This window comes from Podarcis gaigeae (genome assembly GCF_964106915.1).
Source record: "Podarcis gaigeae genome assembly, chromosome: 1".
Classification (NCBI taxonomy): domain Eukaryota; kingdom Metazoa; phylum Chordata; class Lepidosauria; order Squamata; family Lacertidae; genus Podarcis; species Podarcis gaigeae.
In genome coordinates, this window is record NC_139678.1 from 93,715,403 (window position 1) to 93,737,813 (window position 22,411).

At 42.3% G+C, this 22,411-nt stretch overlaps 1 protein-coding gene across 1 annotated transcript in view; it reads right to left on the reverse strand.

Annotated features, from left to right (window-relative positions):
• The window catches only part of ESYT3 (extended synaptotagmin 3), a 39,439-nt gene that overhangs the window by 3,087 nt on the left and 13,941 nt on the right, over nt 1-22,411 (reverse strand). The window contains exons 5-20 of the mRNA XM_083707039.1: nt 18,834-18,900; nt 18,654-18,743; nt 16,643-16,698; nt 15,872-15,992; nt 15,031-15,192; nt 14,114-14,196; nt 12,894-12,942; nt 11,981-12,070; nt 11,491-11,553; nt 9,965-10,033; nt 8,875-8,940; nt 6,587-6,673; nt 5,289-5,438; nt 2,354-2,838; nt 1,058-1,156; nt 386-517 (exon numbers count right to left, since the gene is read on the reverse strand). Coding sequence (XP_083563165.1) covers nt 386-517; nt 1,058-1,156; nt 2,354-2,838; nt 5,289-5,438; nt 6,587-6,673; nt 8,875-8,940; nt 9,965-10,033; nt 11,491-11,553; nt 11,981-12,070; nt 12,894-12,942; nt 14,114-14,196; nt 15,031-15,192; nt 15,872-15,992; nt 16,643-16,698; nt 18,654-18,743; nt 18,834-18,900 — 1,869 coding nt within the window. The remainder of the gene's footprint in view (nt 1-385; nt 518-1,057; nt 1,157-2,353; nt 2,839-5,288; nt 5,439-6,586; nt 6,674-8,874; nt 8,941-9,964; nt 10,034-11,490; nt 11,554-11,980; nt 12,071-12,893; nt 12,943-14,113; nt 14,197-15,030; nt 15,193-15,871; nt 15,993-16,642; nt 16,699-18,653; nt 18,744-18,833; nt 18,901-22,411) is intronic.

Below are 22,411 nucleotides of genomic sequence, written 5' to 3' on the forward strand. Positions count from 1 at the left end.
ACCAAAGAGGGAAAGAAGATACCGGTAACAACAACAACAACAACAACAACAATAATAATAATAATAATTTTTATTTCTACCCCGCCCTCCCCAGCCAAGGCCGGGCTCAGAGTGGCTTACAAGCAATAATAAAAACAAGTTGAATGATTACAACTTAAAAACAAAATTAAAATACAACATTAAAATATTAAAAGAAACTGCTCTTCTCTTACAACATTTTCACCCAAATGATGACAGACTGCCACATCCAGTTCTCCCAGTAAAGGCATAGCTTTAGCCAATGACATATTTAAAGGTTTCAGTGCAACTGCACATTTCTGGCAAATAAACAGCAGGTAAAACACACAGGGTCTTGACAAGAAAATTCCTTCCAGGTTTTACTTACTTTTCATCATAGTGAGGATTCAGAGTTCTTTTCTTGACAGTAGTTCTTCTTCGCATTACCCATCTTTTGTCCGGGAGTAAGTAGATGCGGACATAGGGATGTGCTCCTTGCTGAGAGCAGGGCGTTAAATTCCTTTTGGGAAATGAGATACCATCCTTAGGATTAACAGGTGGAAAAAATGCTTATCTATGGTGTGTTAGGATTGTGCGTATGGGTGTGCCCACACTTGTTTTTCCTGCATCTGAAGAAGTTGTAAGAAAAGCAGATTAAGAAGTAAGAGGAATCTGTGGCTCCCAAGCTTTTCTGTAGATAGGGCTGCTGCTAATACAGTGCTTGAAGCCAGGCAGTTATTGGGCACAGCCAGGCTTGTCACTTCAGTACAAAGCATGCAGTCTACAATAAAGACCCATTACCAAATGAAGTGGCTGGACCTGGGCGGGAGGGACGGGGTCAATGGGTGGCAGACTGGTAAGACAGCCAGCAAGACCATGTTTGTAGCTGCATGTGATCCACTCCATATTAGAAGGATGTAACAGGATGTTTGAAAATGTGAGCACACCTATGTAGCACATCCTGGTTGTGTCTACAGCAGAAAATTGTGCATACCAAAAATCAAGCCCTAAACAATATCAATCACAGAAGACAAAGAGAAACAGCTCTCTCAGGGGTTACCTGCATGCATTGACCAGCACGATAAGAGACTGCCGTAGGGATGCATAACGCACAGTGAGGTGAATCTCTCCCAGGGGCATTCCATCATAAAGTGTCCCACTGCAAGATAATGAATTACATTTAAACAAACAAACAAACAAAACCTCCTCCAGAAGCTGAACACATGCTGCGTAACTAAGATCCCTACTAACTCACACTAGTATATCTCATCCCCATAAGCTAAACCAACTATAAGCCATTCCCAAGAGAAGGAATTCTCTGTGCCAAGGAAGATGTATTTGATTCCAGCATCTCTTGGCCCTCTCTGGGGTCATTTCACCTTGAGGTGTGTTCTGAAAACTATTCAAATCAGAAAAATACTCTTGTCACAGTAGTATAGATGCTAAACATGGAGTACAAAGAGCCTTCCATCAAAGAGACCTGGAATCCCAGCAGAAAGTAGAAGGTAGGTCAGCTGCCCAGGAGCAGCTACAGGCATCTAAGCTGAAGGCTGTGACTTTATTTCTATGGGGTCTGTGTGCCGACTGCTAGCCTTTCCTAGGGCTTGCCCACACTTTTGCTTGCCCTGTGCCTAGAAAGCATGGTCTGAGAGGTTTTCCATTTGTTCTGCCACTTTCCCCAGGAAAACCCACTCTTCACTGTGGAATTGGAGCAAATGTCGATTTGCGAAAAACCCAACTGATGTTTAATCCAATTCCGCAGGAAAGAGTTGGTTTCTCCCAGGGAAAGTGGTGAGACAAGTGGAAGTGCATCCCTTCCTTTCACTGAACTTATAACACATGTTGTGTTGCTCTGATCTAAATGCATATCCTGAGAAATAAAAGTCCCCCACAGATTTTGGGTGATTCCAGAGGGAATTCTAATTAGGTCATTGAAGTATTGAAGATAGGTCATTGGAGACAAGTTTTTGTTATTTCTTTAATTTCCTGGATTTTCCTGGGAATGGGCTGACATTCTGACAATGTTGTGGGTGCTGCAAAAGTTTTGCATGAGGCACCCCAGTGTCACAAACACACCTTTATCTTGGAACATGCTTAGAGAATCCTACACAGGAACACTTATGTACCTTGAAGGTAACGCAAGTCTCAAAACAAACACCCTCTAAAAAAACTAATCTGCCTTAAGGAGTTCCTCTTGCCCCTTTCGCAGTACCATGAACAACAGGAAATAGCCACAGTAATGCTAGCTTAGAAGATTAGCATCTGCAAGCGGGTCTTTTATTTTCCAAATGTGTGCAGAAACAAGCGTACAGCTCATGCTCAGTTTGGGCAAAAATTCACACCGAGGCAGACTTACTTATTGAGATCCAGATTGCTGCAAGTTACATCAAAGTTGGAAGCGGATATTGAGCCCAGAGACGCAATGCTGGGGGCAACCTGGAGTCTCCGCAGGGCTGGCAGCATACGGCGTGCTGGGATGGTCTGCGCAGGTGTCAAGGATTTGGGGCGCAAGCCGCCTGTGCCGGCTTGCTCATTAATTCCAGCCACTGCCTCTATCACAATAGGTCCTGCCAATTTCTCATTTACATTTAGGTTAGCATTGCTCTCGCGTCGGTCACCTTGGGGGTCAGGCAGGCCTAAGTCGCTGCTCCTCTCCTGGGGTGCTTTGGGCACTTCTACTTTTGGTGGTGGTGGAGGAGGCGGCGGCGGAGGAGGAGGAGGAGGTGGCACATGTGTCTTGCCCTTGGGTTCATCCTGCTCAGTGGCAGGGATGGGAACTTGCTTCGAGGCATTAACCCCAGTATAGGTACTTTCTGGATCACACTGCTGTATGTCCAAAGCCTGAAAAGAAAATGGGGGGAAAGAAAGAGTAAACAACGTGGTCATAACCAACATTAAGAGGCGCTGGACAAGGAAGTAGAGTTTTGTCAACTTGATCTGCCATTCTTCTCTGGTAGGGACTTTATCTTCAGATCAAGTTGATGGATTATGCTCAAATGGCTAAAATGACTGGAAGAATCAGAAATCAGGAAGACCAAAACTTTAACAAGGAATGGGGAAAATGTATAACTTATATTAAAAACCATTGTAAACAGTTAAAATTGTTAGTAGGATTGGACTATCACTTGTAGTTTAATGGTGAATTTTGAACAATGGAGAGGTAAAAGATTTGGATTATCATAAAAGATGCAAGAGGAAATGATTAAGAACAGGACCCACAAAGGGGAGGAGGGAAGTCCAAGAGATTCCTTGGAATCTTGTTTTTATGTTGTATGTTGGATATGTGACTGTAAATTTTTAATCTGAAAAACCAAATAAATAAATTAAAAATTAAAAAAGGAAGTAGTTTTGTCTTCCACTAACAAAGGATACTTCTAAAGTGCTCCAAATTCACAGTGGGAAGAGTTCGTGTTCTCTCTCTCTCTCTCTCTCTCTCTCTCTCTCTCTCTCTCTCTATTAGTTGCATGAGACAAGGAGGAGGAGCTTGCCCTCTGGAATGAGCCTAGAAATCAGGAAAACTAGGGGCATGACCGTAACCGTAAAATACGTAGGAACAGCAAATATTCTCTTGTTAGGTACGAAGGAGAGAACATTTTAAACATTTCCTTAACACCACTGAGTGTGTGCAGTTAAAACAGATACACAATTGGACCGCAGGTGTTTAAGTGCTGTTGGCTTTCAAGTCAATTCCCCAGTTGCTGATCTGTCTTGGGGAAGAATAGAAAGCATCCATCTGCATCAGAGCACGGCATGTGCTTGAGGTCATTATTTTGAAAATTGAAGGGAACTCTGTTCTAAACCACCTGGGTGCTTTTGGAAATCCTCGTATCCCATTTGTAGAACATGGAAAACAATGTAGGTAAGTACTAACTGGTTGAATTCAAGGTAAGACATTATCATGCTTTTTACTGGAATGCTCCAGCCACTCCTAACCAAGCAGCTTTTTAGGCTTTTATTTTGCATTGGCCACAATATTAACCCCCACCTCCTATTATTATTCGGCCTTTGGAAATAATAAATTTAAGCCAGGCAAGTGGTAACCATGACACGCTTGACCTTGGCAGTGGTGGCTAGTGTCCTTTGGGACTGACAGGGCAGAAAGCCGAATAGTAGCCAGAGCCAATGACAAGCAGAGACAACTAATTCTAGCCTTGCCCCCATCTTCCTTGCTGAATTCTACAAGGGCAGCACAGAGACTAGTGAGGACTGGTCTGAAACTGCTTACACACTATACCTTTAAAGAACGTTCTTTCGCTCAAAGAATTCTGGGCACTGTAGTTTGTTAAGGGTGACTGGGAACTGTAACTCTGTGATGGGTAAACTAACCCATAATCCCACAATCTGATAAATATTCAGCATTTTAATCAAGTTATTTGTTTTAACTGGTTTTCAAATGTAGCAGTAATTAATATATATTGTTAATATTGTTAATATTATGTTAATATATATATATATAATGTTAATAATATTATGTTAACTGGTTTTCAAATGTAGCAGTAATTAATATATATTGTTAATATTGTTAATATATTGTTAATATTAATATTGTTCCAGTAACAAGAAGCCGAAAGCACCAGCCTGAAGATGACGAGTGAGACCTCGTCGAAACGTCGCCTAGACACCCCAACTTTTACACGGGAAGACACCCGAGGACACCAAAACCTGCATTCCTGTACCCGTGAAAATCTACGAAAGCAAATATATATATATATATATATATATATCCCACCTTTTCCCTCAGCAGAACTCAAGGTGGTTTAAAGATAAAAACAAGAATTGAAAACCAGCCTGCTTATCCAGGACTATTGCTTGCATATCAATATGGACACCCAAGACCTACCCAATTACCTCTTTGAGGGGAAGCGGGGTTTCAAGAAGGAAGTTTCCTACAGGACCCATGAAGGGGCTTCTAACATGCCCCCTTCTAGGTATGCCTCCCAAATATTTCACCCACATAATTTAATAGATTCATCCGATGTAGAGATCAAGAGCTTGTTGTACACACTTCTGATAGATTTGAATTCATATCAACTTGGCACAGAGCACAAATCTATACATGAAGTAAGTTTGGTTTCAGTATAGTTCTACAAGACAGAACTCATCGTACCCCATGTCAATTAATCACCCGTTTATGAAGTCTGAAGCAATGTATCTTAGGATGTAAACAGAGAGATTCCTGACAGCCACTGCAGAAAATTAATTAGTTTCAGGAAAGCACAACAAGTTCCTACAGGAAGAGATACAACAGAGAAGCGAGGAGGGGGAAGATAGATGCAGAACCTTAAACTTACCCTCAACACAACTTTCAGCTTAATAGAGCTGTCCACACCAGAGTGATCCAGTTGAAAGTTCTGTTCAAGTGTCATATCAGGATTTTTTAGTAAGTTGGCAAGCGATAACACAAAGGTCCCCAGGGCATTCTCCCGGTCCTTATCTTTTATCTAGAGGGGGCGGAAGCAAACAAGACAGTATGGTGAGTTATGATTGGTATGATGAGTTAGTTCCAACAATGTTTTAATCCTTTTACCAGTTGTTGAAAACAAGGGAGAGGGTGCTCTTGTGCTTGAGTCCTGCTTGCCGGTTTCCCACAAGCATCTGATTGGTCTGAGAGGAGAGGAACCTGGACTAGGTGGGCCACTGACCCGATTCTGCAGCATTCTTCTTACGTTGTTAAAACATTTGTAGCACCATTGCTGTGGCTCAGCAGTGATTAACCATTGAACAAGAAGGCATTTAAAAAAAATAATCACTAGATCAGCGTTTCCCAAACTTAGTCTCCAGCTGTTTCTGGACTAGAACTCCCACCATCGCTAGCTAGCAGGACCAGTGGTCGAGGATGGTGGGAGTTGTAGCAGCTGGGGACCCAAGGTTTGGGAAACGCTGATCTAGACTCATCATAAACTTTTTACTAAACTCTCCCCCCCCCCCCATTAACTGGGATGTTTAGGGTCTTTGTAGGAAATGTTCACATTTTTCTCCTCTCCTCCATTCCCCGCCAGAAGTTTATTGGATGAGGGAGGGCAGCATCTGATACCAAAGAATAGGCTATATTGGGGGAAGGGAGAAATGTGCTGATATCGAGGCAGCTGGAGAGTCAAAATTTACCCCAAAGGGCCACTTGAAGCCTCCTGTGGCTGTTTAGTGAGTGAGGGTTGTGTGCGTTTGTTACATGTATGAACTGTAGGTGTTTGCATGAAATATTAATGTTTTTACATGGTCTTTAATTGTAGAATGTATTTAGGTATAATGTATTAAGGTAACAAGCAACAAGTCATAATAATAATACACGAGCATCATATCATTAAATCTGAAGTCCCCAAAGGAAGGCTGAATAATATCTTTACTGCATCTACAAAAAACATAAATATGGTCCCTCCTTCCCACAAAGCCCAGTAGTCCCTTTCTCAGTAAAAATAATGACCCACTTCTTTGAAGTCCCTTTGCAAAGCAGCAACAGGAGCTTATATACACAAGAGCACGTGTATACAGAGCAGAAACCCGTGCCAATTATTATTATTCGGTCAAAGACCCATTAAGCATGAGCTCATGTCGTGCCACATGCTCATAAAGCAAGAGAAGGCCAACTGACCTCCAGATGAAGAGACTGTGATGGAGCGCTGTGGACGAAGAATGTGAAGGCCTGGCCCCATGCAGGATCCTTAGTGAAATTACAGGTCTGAAGGGTAAGAGAGAAAGAACGGCATCCACACATTAGCTACAGAACACTTGACCAACAATTATTCCCAACCTAGCTGAGAGAAGGCCCCATTCAATGGGACATACTCCCAAGTAGCCGCGCATAGTTTTACTCTGCTAGAAACTGAAGAGCAGGAGGTTTTACAGGACAGGACAGTATACCAATTCAGAAGACAGTTCCACTGACTTCAACGGAACATGTTTTGAAGGATGTATCGGTTTCCCTGTTGAAATATACTCAGAGTCGCAAAGTGATTTCATGCTCTTTATTCAGCTATTCAGCTCATAGTGGTGAGGAGGAATGAATGAATATCCCCTCAAAGTATCTGCTTTATATACATTATTTACACAATGGGCTGCACATGATTGGCTAATTATGGAATTCTACTGTAAGCCAATCAGGTTGTGGATTCACTTATATCTGGAGCATGATTGGGTGGTTCCTGCCAACCAATCATACTGCTGCATTGTTCTAGGACCAATCAGACTGCTGCATTCTGAATCCTATTGTTCTAGGACCAATCAGACTGCTGCATTTTGGATCCTATTCAACTCAGTACATAACACCTGTCTTAAGCACTACCTTCTTACCCAAAAGGGACATAACCTAACCCTTAAAAAGCCTCTTACCCAGTTCACTTTCTTTAAGTCAGACAAATAAACACACAGAACCAGTTAGGTGCCCTGTAGACTCCCCCCCCCCCCGACTCCCCACATGATCTGATGAATGTTAATGCTGAAATAGGCCAGCTGAGTTATAATTGATTGTAACCGAAACTCCATAGAAGTAGCCACAGTTTGCACCTGTATGGAAAGGGAGTTCTTTGCTGCTTGTTGCAGCAGGTTTTGAAAACCACACCATAAATAGGCTAGCAGCCGATCCAGTTGGCCTAGATCAATTAAAGCTGGAGCTCAACGTGGAACAAGAGAAAGTATTCCCCTCCACCGCCTGCTTAGGGCGCAATAACTGACCACAGTAGAAGCAGTTACGAAGAAGAGCTCAAGGCTTGAAGGAACAGCCCAGACTCCTCCCTCTCCAACAGATTCATTGCCGGTGGCTTCAGTTAGCTAGTTGAAGTGGCAAGCCAAAGTACCTGTGTGCTAACAGGCTTACTCATGAGTAAAGAGGAAGATTGCTGCAGTCATGTCAAGCTGCAAGCTTACCGTAGGCAATTATTCTTAATGCAATGCCTGCGCTGACATAGCAGGAACACTGTGGGAAAACCAAGTGCCTCGCTATGGATGTATTCATTTGCACTCAGTTGCATCACTGGCTCTCAGGACATAGCCCAAGAAAAACAGCTGGAGCAGACGTACACTTAAAAAATGAATTTTTGGAAGGGGTGTAGCATCCATTTTGTAATCAGAGTGCCCAACTATATTAATACGACACAATGCATTATGTTCAAGACTTTTCCACACTATCAGTTTTTAATGCAACAAAAACAGACAAACTGCCCCTCATTTGTTACAGTCCAGTTGCCTTCACCCTACTCAAGGGGGATCTCAAACTTTCCCCAGACTCTGTGTGCTCTATTTTGTTCCTGAGAAAGCAAAACCTTGCCCAAAGGTAGCAACTCAATGGCGACAGTTATAGAATATAACAACACAAACACCATAGGTTTGGCTATTTTGACCAACACTGTTATTGTTTAAACTCTGCTATGGGATTCTCAGAGCCACCTGGTTAGCCTTTTGGTCCGATCATCTAAAAAGATTCCCGTAAAAAGTTACTGGTGGATGCAAAAGTAGCCCAGTGTGCTAATTTTAGTTCCAAAATATGACTCTTGTCATTTCAAGAATCTTAGCTATTTATTTTTTAGTCAGAATGTCTCTTTGTTAAAAAAAACAACAACCTCCATGTTGGCTGTATGTTCTTAAAGGAGGGCCCACCCTACCACATACAAAATAAATATTTACAACACAGCTGTGTAACTATTCCCACCAGCCCAAGCAATGCAGTCACTTTCACCCAATAAGTGGGGACAGGACATCACACCACAGATATTTCATTGGGGCAGCACCTACAAAACACCGAAGTGTTGCTTTTTAATTATCCGAGAAGGTACACACATATCCAAGATGTGACATTGCTACTGGAAAACCACATATTGCCCCATGAAGACAACTGTCCATTCAAGTTTTTAAAAACAAAATACAGTAATTCTGACACCCCCTTACCTTGCTTCTATGAGTTTTGTTGCCTACTGTGAGTAGGACAAAGGAAGAAGGTTCGCGTTCCATCTTCTTTATTAATTAAATTTTTGAAAGAAAAGACAGTGTCAATAGCATCATGAATTCCAAAAGACAAGGAGGTGTATTGAACAGGGAGGCTGATGTTAGGTATTAAAAACTGGGAGTTCTGCAAGATCTGGGAAGGGACAGGGCCCCTATTCTGAGCAGAACTTTAATAATTAAAACAGTAATAATTATTAATAATAATTTATTATTTATACCCCGCCCATCTGGCTGGGTTTCCCCAGTACATTCTCCACAAAATGCAATGCAATACAGTGTTACACCCTGCATTTATTTCACTGAGTGTAGTTAAGCCATACATGTTTGGAGCTAGAATTTGGGCATTAAATGGTAAAGATAACCTCACAGGGGTCAGCAGCAATTGCTGCTGCTGCTCTTGCAATACAAGACTGTCGAGTTCATCCATTATAGCTGAAGCACAAAACAGCCACACGGCAAGTATAAATCAGAAGGCTACAACCAAGCTGCCAAATATGTCAAACACAATTAAAGTTTGCATTACAATGACAGATGCAGCACCATTTATGACTAGATAATTATGGTCTTGCTAGAGGTGGTCCAGTAGCTGGGAAAACTAATAATAGGAATAACCAATAACTATTGGATCAGGGCTGGTCCAAAAATAATAATGGCTAGCTTTCTGAAATATAAACTTGCTTTTGTAGCACCACAAGGGCTAGAAACATGCTTTTGAATGCATGGAAGCAGAGACCACCCATGTTTTTTACTGGGCTCCATTGATCATAGGTAAGTGCTATGAATGTCTTGTGCCTTGCGTAATCTTGACTTAAGCATTTCTCCTACATGCTGCTCACCAGTTTAGCCTCACCTGCACCATCAACTACAGTGTCTCTGTTCTTCCTTGTGGTATGGGACACTGACATACCATTGAGAAACAAACATTAACCCCGTAGATGCAACATATTTTAGGGTTTTAGCCATGGCATCCATTCAGTAGGCTGGTGCAGCGCGTGTGCCCCTGTTGAGACACAGGGGACTCTGAAGCATTTACCTTGATGTATCTGTCTTTTCTATATTTCTTTGCTCCAAAGTCACCATTGTAAAATTCAAACTGATTTTTCTGTATTAGGGAAGATATTTAGGAAGGAATACAAAAACAAAAGTTAGGTGTCATACAGGAGCAGTTGATTGCTTGCCCCAGGTAGGCTCACCAAGAGTCAACCTTGTTGTCATTTCAGCACCAAGGATATTTTCCTTCTCAGGCCTTCCATCAAAGCTGGTTTGTTTTTATCCTGGCTGTTAGGTTTTATGCTGCTCTTATTATTCTGCTGTGTTTTAAAGAATATACATGTTTGTTTTTATTATGTTTTCTGATTTTGGAAGACACCCTTGAAATCTGATTGACAGGCAGGGTATAGATCCTCGTAACAAACAGAAGTAGTGTAGGATTAGGCTATGGAAACATAAGAAGAAAAGAACAGGATATTGCTGCCAGCAAAGGGAATCCCAGAAAATAGCAAATCACCTAGCAGGAAAAGAAGTCCTTGCTTCCTTCTCAAAAACAAAGGCTGTTTTTGCTTTGTTTTCAGTTCGAAGGCTAACATGGGTCAGAAGCTAATTTTACTGAAAGTAGATTAGCAGCATACATAATTGTGAACAAGGGCTTAATCTCAAATCTAGCAACAGACAAGGAATTCAATTCAGTTTGCATTTAAAGGTGAAACTTTCAAATTTGCATTTTCTGAAACAACGTGAGGACTGAAATGCAGCTAGCCTTCGAAAGTTGCCCTCCTTGGAATTTTGAGGTGCAGTTTTCCTACCAAATGATGTTTGCCAACATAACACATCGGGTAAAGAGGTCCATAAAATGAATATATTAGTGAAAATGCATAAGGCATGGTATTAGGGGAAATCTGCATAAGAATTTTCATGATTATTTTTTTTAATCACAAACATCTGCAGAAGTGTGGAGAACTGAATTTAAGACTGTAAAAAGGTGAAACTGAAAGAACTGATGCTGACAGATCGTTCCATTCTAGGGAGGGAAGACTTTTCAGCCAGTTAAATTCTGAACTTTTCTTCCCTCACTCCATCCCCTAAACAGGTGAACCCCTCCCTCATGGAGCCTTCACAGAATGCTTGGTCTTATTCATTTTGTTGTTTGAAATCTCAACTTCCGCTTTTATTTTTAAAAACCCATCAGTTCACTTTTGGAAGTCACAGATTTGTATACTCGTCATTCACCTCCTTTCTGAAATAGAAGTTTTCAGAACTTGGAAGGCATTAGCAAAGTTGTGGATACTAGTTTCCAGATAACACAATTATTATCTCAGCCAAACTGGGATGCTTAGCACCAAAGCAGCAGCATTCGGTGCACACCAGAAATGGGGAACTGTGGCTGCCCAGGTGTTGTTGAACAGCAACTCCAACCATCCCTGGGCCAAATGACAATTGGTATCCAACCACATCTAGAGGCCCACAGGTCCTCCATCTCTGCAAATGGATTATGAGCATGCAGACACTAACGATTGTGTGCAGCTGGACAGTTTGAAAGTGTTGTTCCATCAGTTTACTCACAGGAAGATTGAAAGCCCTGTCCAAATACACAATGAGAATTGCTGTGGCAAAACCATTCTTGTCCTGTGGGAAGGAAATGAAATCCAAAATAAGACAAGAGCTTTTTTGATATCCTCACATGCAAAGCTGGACTTGCGGACAGAGTTACTGTTACTGTTACTGTTACTGTTACTATTCATCTGCCATGTGGCTGGGCAGGGGAATAATCTGGATGCAAATACTAACATGAGTTGACCACAAGCTGCAGCCTTGCCCTAAACAGACAATGAGCCACTTCCAAAATGTCCATGCCATTGATTGACTGTCCAGTCAATGCACAGGGCTTCCTTAGCCCTTAGCTAAGGAAGGGCTTTAAATGCAGCCACCACAAGAAATGGTTGAATTATGTAGCTAGCAAAGTACACACAGGCAAAGAATGGAACTTAGATCCTTTCAATCAACTTGCGGCAAGTATCTCACTTCGGCCGACTCCGATCTCTCAAACACTCACCTCGCAAAGTTTCTCTTGATTGGTGACCAGAGAAAACCACTCAACCTTTAAATGCACATGTCCACTTGCAATCTTGCTTAAGGGGAACCACTTCGTAAAGAAAGAAAAAGCACATCAGTGTCATAAATGCATATTAACCTGCAAGTGTGTCATGAATTGTGCACCAGGGGGAACTGAAGTGGCAGAACCAGCCATTTATCTTTAGTGCTTTATGGGGCTGAGTCTATCCGAGGTACACTTTAAAACCTTGATGTGCTTAAACTGCATTTTTATTGCTGGAATGGTGAGGTCCATAATAGACTCTGCTCCAATAAAGAGACCCAGCTTGAAAATACATGGGGTATTTAGTTCTCCCGATTAATTGACAAGCACCTGCAGCTTTAAACTTTTCTGTCATGGTCCTTTGGTACTGCAGTATAACAACCTTTCTGTCCGTGTGTTCCTTGCCTGCCTTTTACACATCAGCAAATTGCTCTCGGGTCTAAAGAGCCTCAAGATTATAAGTCTTCAAATGACTTATTGTTCATCCTACAGCTAGCAGTATAGGGGATATGATTTCAGTATTTTTACCCCAGTTTAAAGTTGTATTCAAAGCAGTTCCCACCCACAACTTGCATATGTGTGTGCATACACACACAGAGAGAATTATAGGCATCTAATAAAATAGGCTTTTGCCTAAGAAAGTTTTTGTCAGACCCTATTTGTTGATCTACTCTTTGTAGCTTTTGTAATCTTCCATCAGCTGTTTTGTTCAAACACTTAATATATTCGATGATAGTCGTGAGAACTCAAGGTGATTTAAATCATCCCTATGGATCATTAAAATTTCGTAAAACTTCAAAGCCTATCGCAAAATCTGCACGCTTTCAAAAAACATTATAAAATGAAGAGTTAATGTGAGAACACATTTTACCTCATCAACAACTCTGTCTTTCATCACATCTGCAAGGTTTATAAGCAAGCTGTAAAAAGACAGAACAAGAATAAGATGTTTAGGGACTGTAGTATCTTTCCTTGCTTCTATGAGTTATAAACAGAACATGTATTGATGTTCCTGGTGTTCACATCTCCTCACCTGCATCAATTATGAATGGGTTGTGCTTTTTGATCAACAGAACCCTCTGTTCTAAAGTAATACAGACGCACACAGAACAGAGGTGCAGAAAAACTATCCCTTTAGTATCATGGAATATTTTGCCTCCTCCCCACCATCTCCAGCTGTGTGGCTACTTTGCCTTAGAAGTGCCCAGTGGCTCTTACAGAGTCTAATAATCTATTGTTCACCAGAAAGCTGTGCATCCCTTAAAATGAAGTCAGAAACAGCAAGGTTTGAGGGAGCTCCTTAAATCAAACAAGAACTGAGATAGTTGCTCCATTAGAATTAAAACTGGCTCAGACAATGAAGAGTTCCTTGTCTCAGGTAGGGATGGAGGAGGAATTTGTTTGGACTGCTTTATGAAGCATCTTGGCACTCCTGATCTCGCTTGTGGATTCAAACACAACACCTGGCAAAAATCATGCACTTCTCTGAATTTTGCAATGTAGTTTTGCCTGTACTCCAAAAAGTACACACAAATATACATATTTTATGGTTTTTACTGGGCATTGAAAAGTATGTATTTTGCGGGTACCAGGCTGCAGCATTCTACACAAGCAGCAATTTCTGAAACAACCTCAAGGGTAGCCCCATGTAGAGGGCTTTGCAATTGTTCAGTGTAGTTTGCCAAGCTACTCCTGTCTAGGAATGAAATATTACTTTTAAACTTACCAATGTGTTTAAAAAGGAAAAGGTATAACTGTACTGAGACTATCCCACTGCAGAATGCAGATAGAGCAAATGTATGTCAGAATGCTTTCCCTTACACTTTTATATACGTATATATAAAAAACAAACTAGCATGTCAGGGGGAGGAATTTAACTATTCTCTACCCTCTAGCTGTTGGTGGCAGAATGCTTTTGAAGCAGGAAAGTATTGCAATCTGCATTTTCCCCACCTGAATTCAGAAATGGTATAGCCCATGGAGGGTTGTACCATGGCACTTTTTTTTAATACTAATCGCACTGGCTCTTTTGCTGCAAGAGCGGCAGAAAGAGATAAAGCAGAACGAAAGAGGAAAATTTATATCCATCACCTGCCCAGAAAGTCATCTTTATCGGGATCTTCATCATACAGGTCTACTTCTAGATCCTGACCAGGTATCTCATGAACAACAAACTGTAGGGGGAGAGAGAGTGTGTGTTAAAGTAACAGAATATTGTACAGCTATTTTTCTCGAAATGCAGTTGCACAAATGCAAGCTTTCCTATTATTCTTAAACTTGCAGAAAGTGAACTTTCCTGTTTGCCAAGCAGAATCCTGCAGAATTGGGGAAGTTGCCGAAATGCCTCCGTGCCCTTTCATGATGCTCAATTAAAATCATGATGATTTCCCATCTTGTAACTCAGGAATGGGGAGCCATTTTTAGCCTGAAGGTCACCTTCTCTTTTGGACAAACTTCTTAGGGCAATATGCCATAGGCAAAAATGGCAGAGTGGTGAGTGTAAATTATCTTTGTAGGATAGGCAACTTTCTGCACCCACTCACTCACCTACCCAACCCTTTATAGTCTCCATTCAAGCAAACATTAGCAGAGTTCACACACCCATTCCAGCCAAGCACAAAAGTGGATGCAATGGGGGGCTGGGGGGCTAAGGGGCTGGGGCCTTTGGAGAGTCTCATGGGCCAGGTAGAGAGACTTGGAGGGCCACACCTGGTGCCTAGACCCCTGATGAAGCTTAACGAGGGCTTTGCTCATTAAAGCCTTGTTACACCATTCAAGCAAACAAATGGTGGTTAAGGAGCCAGTAGTGAAATATTTCACAGGGAACTTTCCCCATCTACTCCAGCTCAATTTTACTTACTCATATAAGTAGTGATCTGCCTTCTTCCAAAGGTAAGCCTTTTTTATTTTATTTAAGTACCTTAACTTAGTTGTGTCTAGAATTCTGAACAAGGAGAGATCACTGCATTCCAGCTTATTGATAGTAAGAGTTCAAGGAGAATCATCACCTCAAACATTTCATTCCAGATGGGGTTCAGGTTCCTGTGCACTGTCTTGCTTCGGAATTGCACCTGACCAACCCTCAGAAGAGCATAAGGGTCCGACTTCCCGAGGAAATTGTCCATTTGGACAAGATTTTCAGCTTCTTGTAGGTATACTCTTATTACTCCCTTGGAGAGCAAAACAAAAACACAGAGAAACATTAAAAAATATATACTTAGAATCCTCCCTAGATGCCAACATTGTAAAAAGCTACGATTAAGAAAATCCTATAAACACAGCAGTAAGAAACATGCCTGCTGTCTATCACTACGGAAGCTGGTTAATGAAATTTGACAAGGTTTAGCTTTTTACTAAAATAATCCACCAGAGTTTTTACTGCAGACTCATTCCTAGCCTGCCATGTTCTCTCTTTGTACCTGCCCATGAGGAAAGAATCAAGTGGTGGGTAAGAGCAAATGCAAACCAGGGGTGTAGTACAACTCTTTGGGGATGGGATTCCATCACACACACCAGCAAATTCAGGTTGCACAATTTAAAGCCGATATGAAGTTCTTACGAAACATGCCCAACTTGCTCCCAGAATTGCAACTTTTGCAGTAAGGGAAGAGAAAATACCATGGAAATTGCTGCAATATTGTGTAGCCCGCCCCCCAAACCCACAAATTGGAGTGAATGCTCATTAAATAGCCAACACCGTCTCATCTCCCTGCAAACAAAGCAGGACAAACTGTCCCTTGCCTGAAGGTGACTTGGGCAAAGGAGCTAGAGGATAATGCTTGTTTAGAGAGAGACACTCTTACTCCCTGAGCCAAGGCTTAAAGAACGCCATTCTCAGACACAACTCACGTATGGAATAGGGAACTTCAAGCGAGAAATGTCAATGTTCTTTTTCAGTGGGATGGTGATTCTGTTTGGCAACACCAACCGGGCAGCAATGAGATCTTGAATCAAGGTATCTGAAAATGAACTGAAAGAGGAAAAACCACACATTTAATTATTGGTTTTTTTTAAAAAAAAAATGCTTTGTACAGCAGCTGTGCTTAAGGCAGACCTATCAGCCTCAAAGCCACAGCTACAAAGTTGATTGTCTTGTCACAAATAGCGCAGAAGAGGAATGGGTGTATGTGTCCTGGTTAAATCTGACATGCTTGGGATTTCTTTGGCTTCAGCAGGAAAAAAGAAAATCATATTGGCTCATGCTTGAGGAACTCCAGGGTAGGCTTTGCCATGGACTGTCATTAAGAAAATCTCATTACAAAGCCAAATATCTGAATGCCCACAATACTAAATCTGAGAAAAGTTACAAAGCAAGCTAATAAACCCCACAAGCGCAACTGTGGCAAAATATATTCTTATCCTTCTCCACTGTTTGAGAAGAGTTCTGGGATGTCAAAAAGTAACAGAGGCAATCCATGTGATGGGCAGAGAGGCACTCTGCATACCTACAGCCACTAGTATGGAACAGCTGCCATACAGAAGGGGGTGTTAGAAATGGTCTTCATTTTGGAGACTGTAATGTGTGAATTGGTCCCAACACGACTCTGACATCTCTGGCACATCACCTTCCTTCAGATACAAGCCTTTTCCTTAGGTTGATGGAAACAAGTGAACATTTACCTAATGCCTGGAGCATCTAAGAGGTTCGTCAGTCCTGCCCAACTGATTTCCAAATGCTATATTAGGAATTAAAAGAGAGAGGGAGAAACCACGTGTTTAGCCACAGGAACAGACATGTATGTATTTACTTATAAACAAACAAATCTGTATAATACAGAACTGGCAAACAGTAGCGACCAAATTAGGAGCAAAGCTGTTTTTTGGCCTATTTAGCTGAATATTCTCTACACTTGTGGTCCTCAAGATGTTGTTGCACTATAGTCACCCCATCACCGTTGGCCATGTTGGCTGAGGCTGATGGGAGCTGAAGTCCAACATCTCAAGGACCACAAGTTCCCCACCCATGTTCTACAGAGATTGGCCTTTTCTCTCCAGGGACATTGAGGATTGAGCCTAGAACTTTTGCTTGGAAACCTTTGTGCACTAAAATCCAGCAGTACAGAATACAACGAAAGCCAACGGATGCCTCAAACACTTGAAGTCTCCCAATAAACACGCCCGTCATAAGCCTGTGAACGGTGGGTAATTAATAGCAATAACAATAGTTAATTCCATTTATCTCTAATGTGTGGGCATGTCAGTTTGGTATGAGAGCTGCGCCGTGTGGTAATTCTGACTGAGTTCAGATTACTCACAAACACTGAAGGCTTGGAGAGTCATGCAGCCCTAACTCATGCCTATTATAAAGAAATTGTGGCTGCTACCATGAGTTCCACAAGCAAAGAATTAGCACACACATCGTGGAATCCTCAGGGCAACAATGTGCTTGAGAAAGAGACGAACTTGAGGCTTGCCATACTGTCTGGATCCTTCCCATATATTTGTTCAGTGTGCGTCAACTTTCTCAACTCAATTAGGCATGCCTAAGTCAGGGTGGTCTTTTGCAGCACAATAAATCGCAATGCCGTTTCCAAAGCCAGCAATATGAGTTCTGGAACTGGTTAATTACTGAGGGCTCATCCAGACTTCCTTTTGTGTCGCATTTCTAGGCACAGATCCATTCTTTAAAGCTCTGTGTCCGTGTTAAAGAGCGGGCTTTCCTGAGGAAAGCTGCAGTCCCACCCCCCTCTAAAAAGCACGCAGACATAATTTCTGGTAACAACGTGAAGCTTAAAAGTCCAGATTTGTGCCTTCACCAGACGTGATCCCTCCAGATGCTTTCCACCCCTAGTCTAAGTAATTAACAAATTCCAGAACTTTTTAGAAATGGCATTTTCATTCGAACCCTAGGTACCATAAGGCGTTTTGCTTTTCTTACCTAACAGAAAACACCACAGCCCTAAGAGAAGAATTTAAGCTTTCTTCCTAGAAGCAGCCCTACCATGCAGCCATAAGTATATAGTAGGGAAGCTACTGGGGCGATTGCCCCGGGTGCAAATTTTTTAGAGGCACACCCCAGCCCAAGAAGGTATGCATGCATGTCCTGCAGGTGCTCCACACTGCAGGTGCAGCAGCACTGAGTGGAGGCGCTGGTTAGGGGGTGCAATACTTGTCTTAGGGGACACAATACTTTCCTTGCCCCGGGTACTGGCAACCCCTGCTATGCCACTGCATGCAGCAGGGTGAAGTGACCACCCTGAGAGAGTGCCTCTTTCTGGAGATAGGGGCACTATTGAACTTTATTTCAGGCAGCAAAACGTACTGAGCCAGAAATGATCTTTCTGAGACTAAGCAAAATGAGAACAAGCCTCAATGATTTAGTGACCCCTGCAGAAGGAGATCAAAGGCTGTCGCCCTATTCACACTTAGTACTAAGGGCAAGCCCCTTTCAACACAGTAGCATTTGCCTCTAAGGAATGTGTATGGGATTAAGGTTGTACATTATGCCCTCCCCTCCCCTCCCTTCCCCATCTTGCACCTCTGTTTTAATGGCCACCTTTTCCACAGTGCAGCAAAAAGCTCACAAGCATTTGGAAAAGGTCTGCTGATTACCTTTACTTTGTGCCTCCTTTAAGTGACACGCTGTAAATTAAAAGCCGAAATAAACTCCAGACTAGAATTCATAACTTACAGGTTTCTGGATGAAAAACAAGGTTACAGCACCAATGAAAGGTGGATCTGTCAGCAGGGGCTCCAGTATTACTCGCAATGTCCCATACAACTACAAAAGGCAAGGAAACCATATTTAGTGTAATGTATTCAGCCGCTCACACCATTTAGTAAACTGCAAGTAAAGTGCAACTATACATACCTGTATTCCTTTCATTCCTGCTTTGAACTTGGACAATTCCATGTGAATTTCACAGTCACCTATATAACTGAGAAAGGGTTCAAATTAGCATGTCACTAATCTGCAAGGAAAAAAGCCCTTGACATACAGAATACCAAATGCCCTTCTCATTGTCCTAAGCGGTTTTCCTTAGCTGCAAGTCAACTGATTACAAAATCAAGAAGGAAACCCAGTTTCAAGCTCCCTGTAAACAAGGGGACAAAGGACCAGATTTTCCAAGCGGGGCTGGCCCACCTGCTTTGGGCGGCAGGATCAGCAGGGGCAGCAGATCCAAACTCCAAGGAATGCATCACCTTCCGCTGCTACTATTAATGTTTGATGTTTTATTATTATTTTTATATGTGTTGGAAGCCGCCCAGAGTGGCTGGGGCAACCCAGCCAGATGGGCGGGGTATAAATAAATAAAATATTATAATATTATTACCGCTGGTGCTGCTGCCCTGTGACATGCACTGGAGTGGCATCTAGGCAAACAGGAGGTGTTGCTGGTTTCTTCCCACCCTTGTCCCCACTGTAGATCTTTATCCCTGCCTTGTTCCAGATGTAGATCGTCACTCATTCCTCCTTGCCTGGGGACACACCATACTGTGGGCCACCTCAAGTGCCAAAATGTCTTGGGCCAGCCATATCCCCAAGCAAGTACATTTTATAAGGTTTCCGAACAAATATGTTTTACAGTTTGCTCACCTGTCATAGGCAGCTGGCAGCTGCTTAGAAAAGTCGCTTTATCTCTCAGATCTTTGCTGCTACTTCTTACTATGCTTCTTAGAAACCATAGCTTCCCCCACCCATTGTTTGGATTGTAAGAAAGCAAAACACATCTAAATAAACATAGGTCTCAAGATTAGCTTTATGCCACTGGTTAGGGGGCAACAAGCTAGTTGCATGCTTCTTTTTCTCATCTTTAGAGAGAGACTGACCAAAGCACATATTTGCACCAGACTAGTCTCACAGCTTCAGATCAGATGAACAGTTAGTACGTATGAAACATATAAGGTTAGCAAGGGACTAAATGCAGCTATCCTACACTCGGGATCTCTCAAGTTCAATCCAATTGAATTTGATGAGATTCGAATCTGCAGAGACATACACACAATAACCAGGCTGCAAAATTTCTTTTCATTTTCCAGTTATTTGCAGCTATACAAGTCTAGAACCGAGAGGGACCAGAGCTGTTCGGATTTTATGTTCAGCACTGAAAGGAGGTTTAGAATTAAACACCTGCTTAGGAAAGGAAACTGATGAGGAACCTGTGTTTTTGGACTCACTCTATTAGCTCCAGCCTGCATAGCCAACGGTCAGGGATGATGGGAACTGGAAGATGCAACATTTGGGGGAAATCACAGGTTCCAGAGAACCATAGTTGAAGACTACTGCAAACAAGAGTGCAAAAAAACTACTATTTTAAGAAATCTATAATTTTTGTAGGGGCATTGCAAGAGTGATTTGCACATGAAACCTTGGGAGGCTTTGAAGACGATTGCCAGCTGGCTAAAATACTTGATCTTTATTCAAAAATGCCATTTAACGTATCTGCTCATGATTCAAAGAGCTTCAGGAAACCATTTCAGAAAACTGTTCTGTGCCTACTGAGAAGTGTGATTAAGTCCCTTGCTGCCAGACAAATATCTAACTGGGGTATCATCACATGGGTTGCTGTGGCCTCCAAACATCAGATGAAAGACAAACATACATCTGCAGACTGTTCACACACAATTTCTTTTTTTTTTCTTTCATGCGCAAGAAAAAAATGTCATGTGTGAAGCCCCAAGCTGGAATGCAGACTGTGTAACTGGGTTTAAACTCAGAAGTACAAATGATGTTCAGTTTGCCTTGAAATCACACTACTGCATTTACATTTTCAGCCTTTGCTCCACAGCCACAATTGGGGTCTAAAGGTAATTTTATGTATCCCTTCTGAATTAAAAAGCACACATTAAATACCCAGTGACTCCTATAGCAGCCAGAAAGGCATACCAAAGCAAACCTCAGTTTAGCCAAAACTCACATGTCACAGAATCTCCAGAGGGTTAATCTAAACTTGCACATCCCTGTGTGAGCTGCATCCCTATGCATCTCTCCAAAGGTTTCAGCATGTATGTCACATCCTGCTCCATACCAAACTGGTTCTTTGAGCTGACATGGTAACATGCTTATTCAGCTCCTGCAACTCTCCCCACAAATGTGGATCCCTTCTCAAGCATGCAGCATGATGCTGCGACAGCCAACAAGGGCCAAGAGCTACATTTCCCTCAACACACCCTGCCCAATTTGACAAATCCAGCGGGAGAACCTTTGCAGATCCAATCCACCCATCAGCCAAAGACTAGTTTCCTTGTGCTTTGAGATGTTTTGTGTTAGACCTATTAAACAAAAACATTGTATACACAGTATTTTCAGGAGGAATGTATATATATAAAGCTCTATTACCAAAACCAGAGAGAGGCAAATTTAGGTTGTGTACACATTACCATTGACTCTGGCTCCATTACATGGAGATTAGACGCAATCCATATCTATCCTGATATTTTAGGGAAACTTCCATTCCCTTTTAAACATCTAACAGCTTGGTGTTAAAGCTGTGATGTGCCATTTCCAGTTCAACTTTTGAGGAAGCCAATTATATTTTGGGTCATCCTGCCTCACAAATCGGGCCCCTTTGAACTCCATTAGAACAACAGATAGTTCAGCTGGTTAGAGCATGGTGCTCATAATGCCATGGTTGCAGGTTCGATTCCCGTATGGGACAGCTGTACATTCCTGCATTGCAGGGAGTTGGACTAGATGATCCCTCAGGGTCCCTTCCAACTCTAAGAAGATCCCTTAGCGGAGGCAGCAGCAGCAGCAAAGGCTGGGCCAAACAGAGCTATGCAGCAGGATCAGAGGAGGAAGAGACTTGCACAACTTGCTTGTCACAGGGGTATGACAGTGAGCCAATGCTGATTCACAGATTTAATTGGATACCCGTTTTCCAAACTACTTCCTATGTGACAGCACAAGACACGTGCTATTAAATCCAAAATGGGTTGCTCATGCATTGTAGTCTATCAGTTAACATATCTGAAGTGACTCATCCGTTTAACATTGCTTTGATGCCCAAGGGAACTACACTCACAAGCACCTTAGTGCCCACCTGTTTGGGGGAAGATTGCGCAGGAAAGCCTTTAGGTGGGCAGGGTGGGGGGAGCAGAGAAGAAACAGGAGGCCAGATCAAGTAGCAGCCACTTCTCCATGGAGTGGAACCAATCCCAGTGAAAGCAACAGCGCTGGTCTTGGGTGCCAAATGTAAACGGCGCCAAAGGCCACCATGGCTGCAAAGGGAACATTCAGAAATGTATGGTCCCAACTGCTTGGTGGTGAGCAACAGGTGAGTCTGTCCAGCCCAAAGCAGGCACACAGTTCATATAAATTTGGCACCAAATGTAAGCTGTGCTGCTTTTGGCAGGGATCAGGAGCTTCCGAGTGGCACCTATCCAGCCCAATAGCCGTAGGGCACCAAATCCAAATGGCATGTCAGATATAAGCCAAGGCTGAATAGG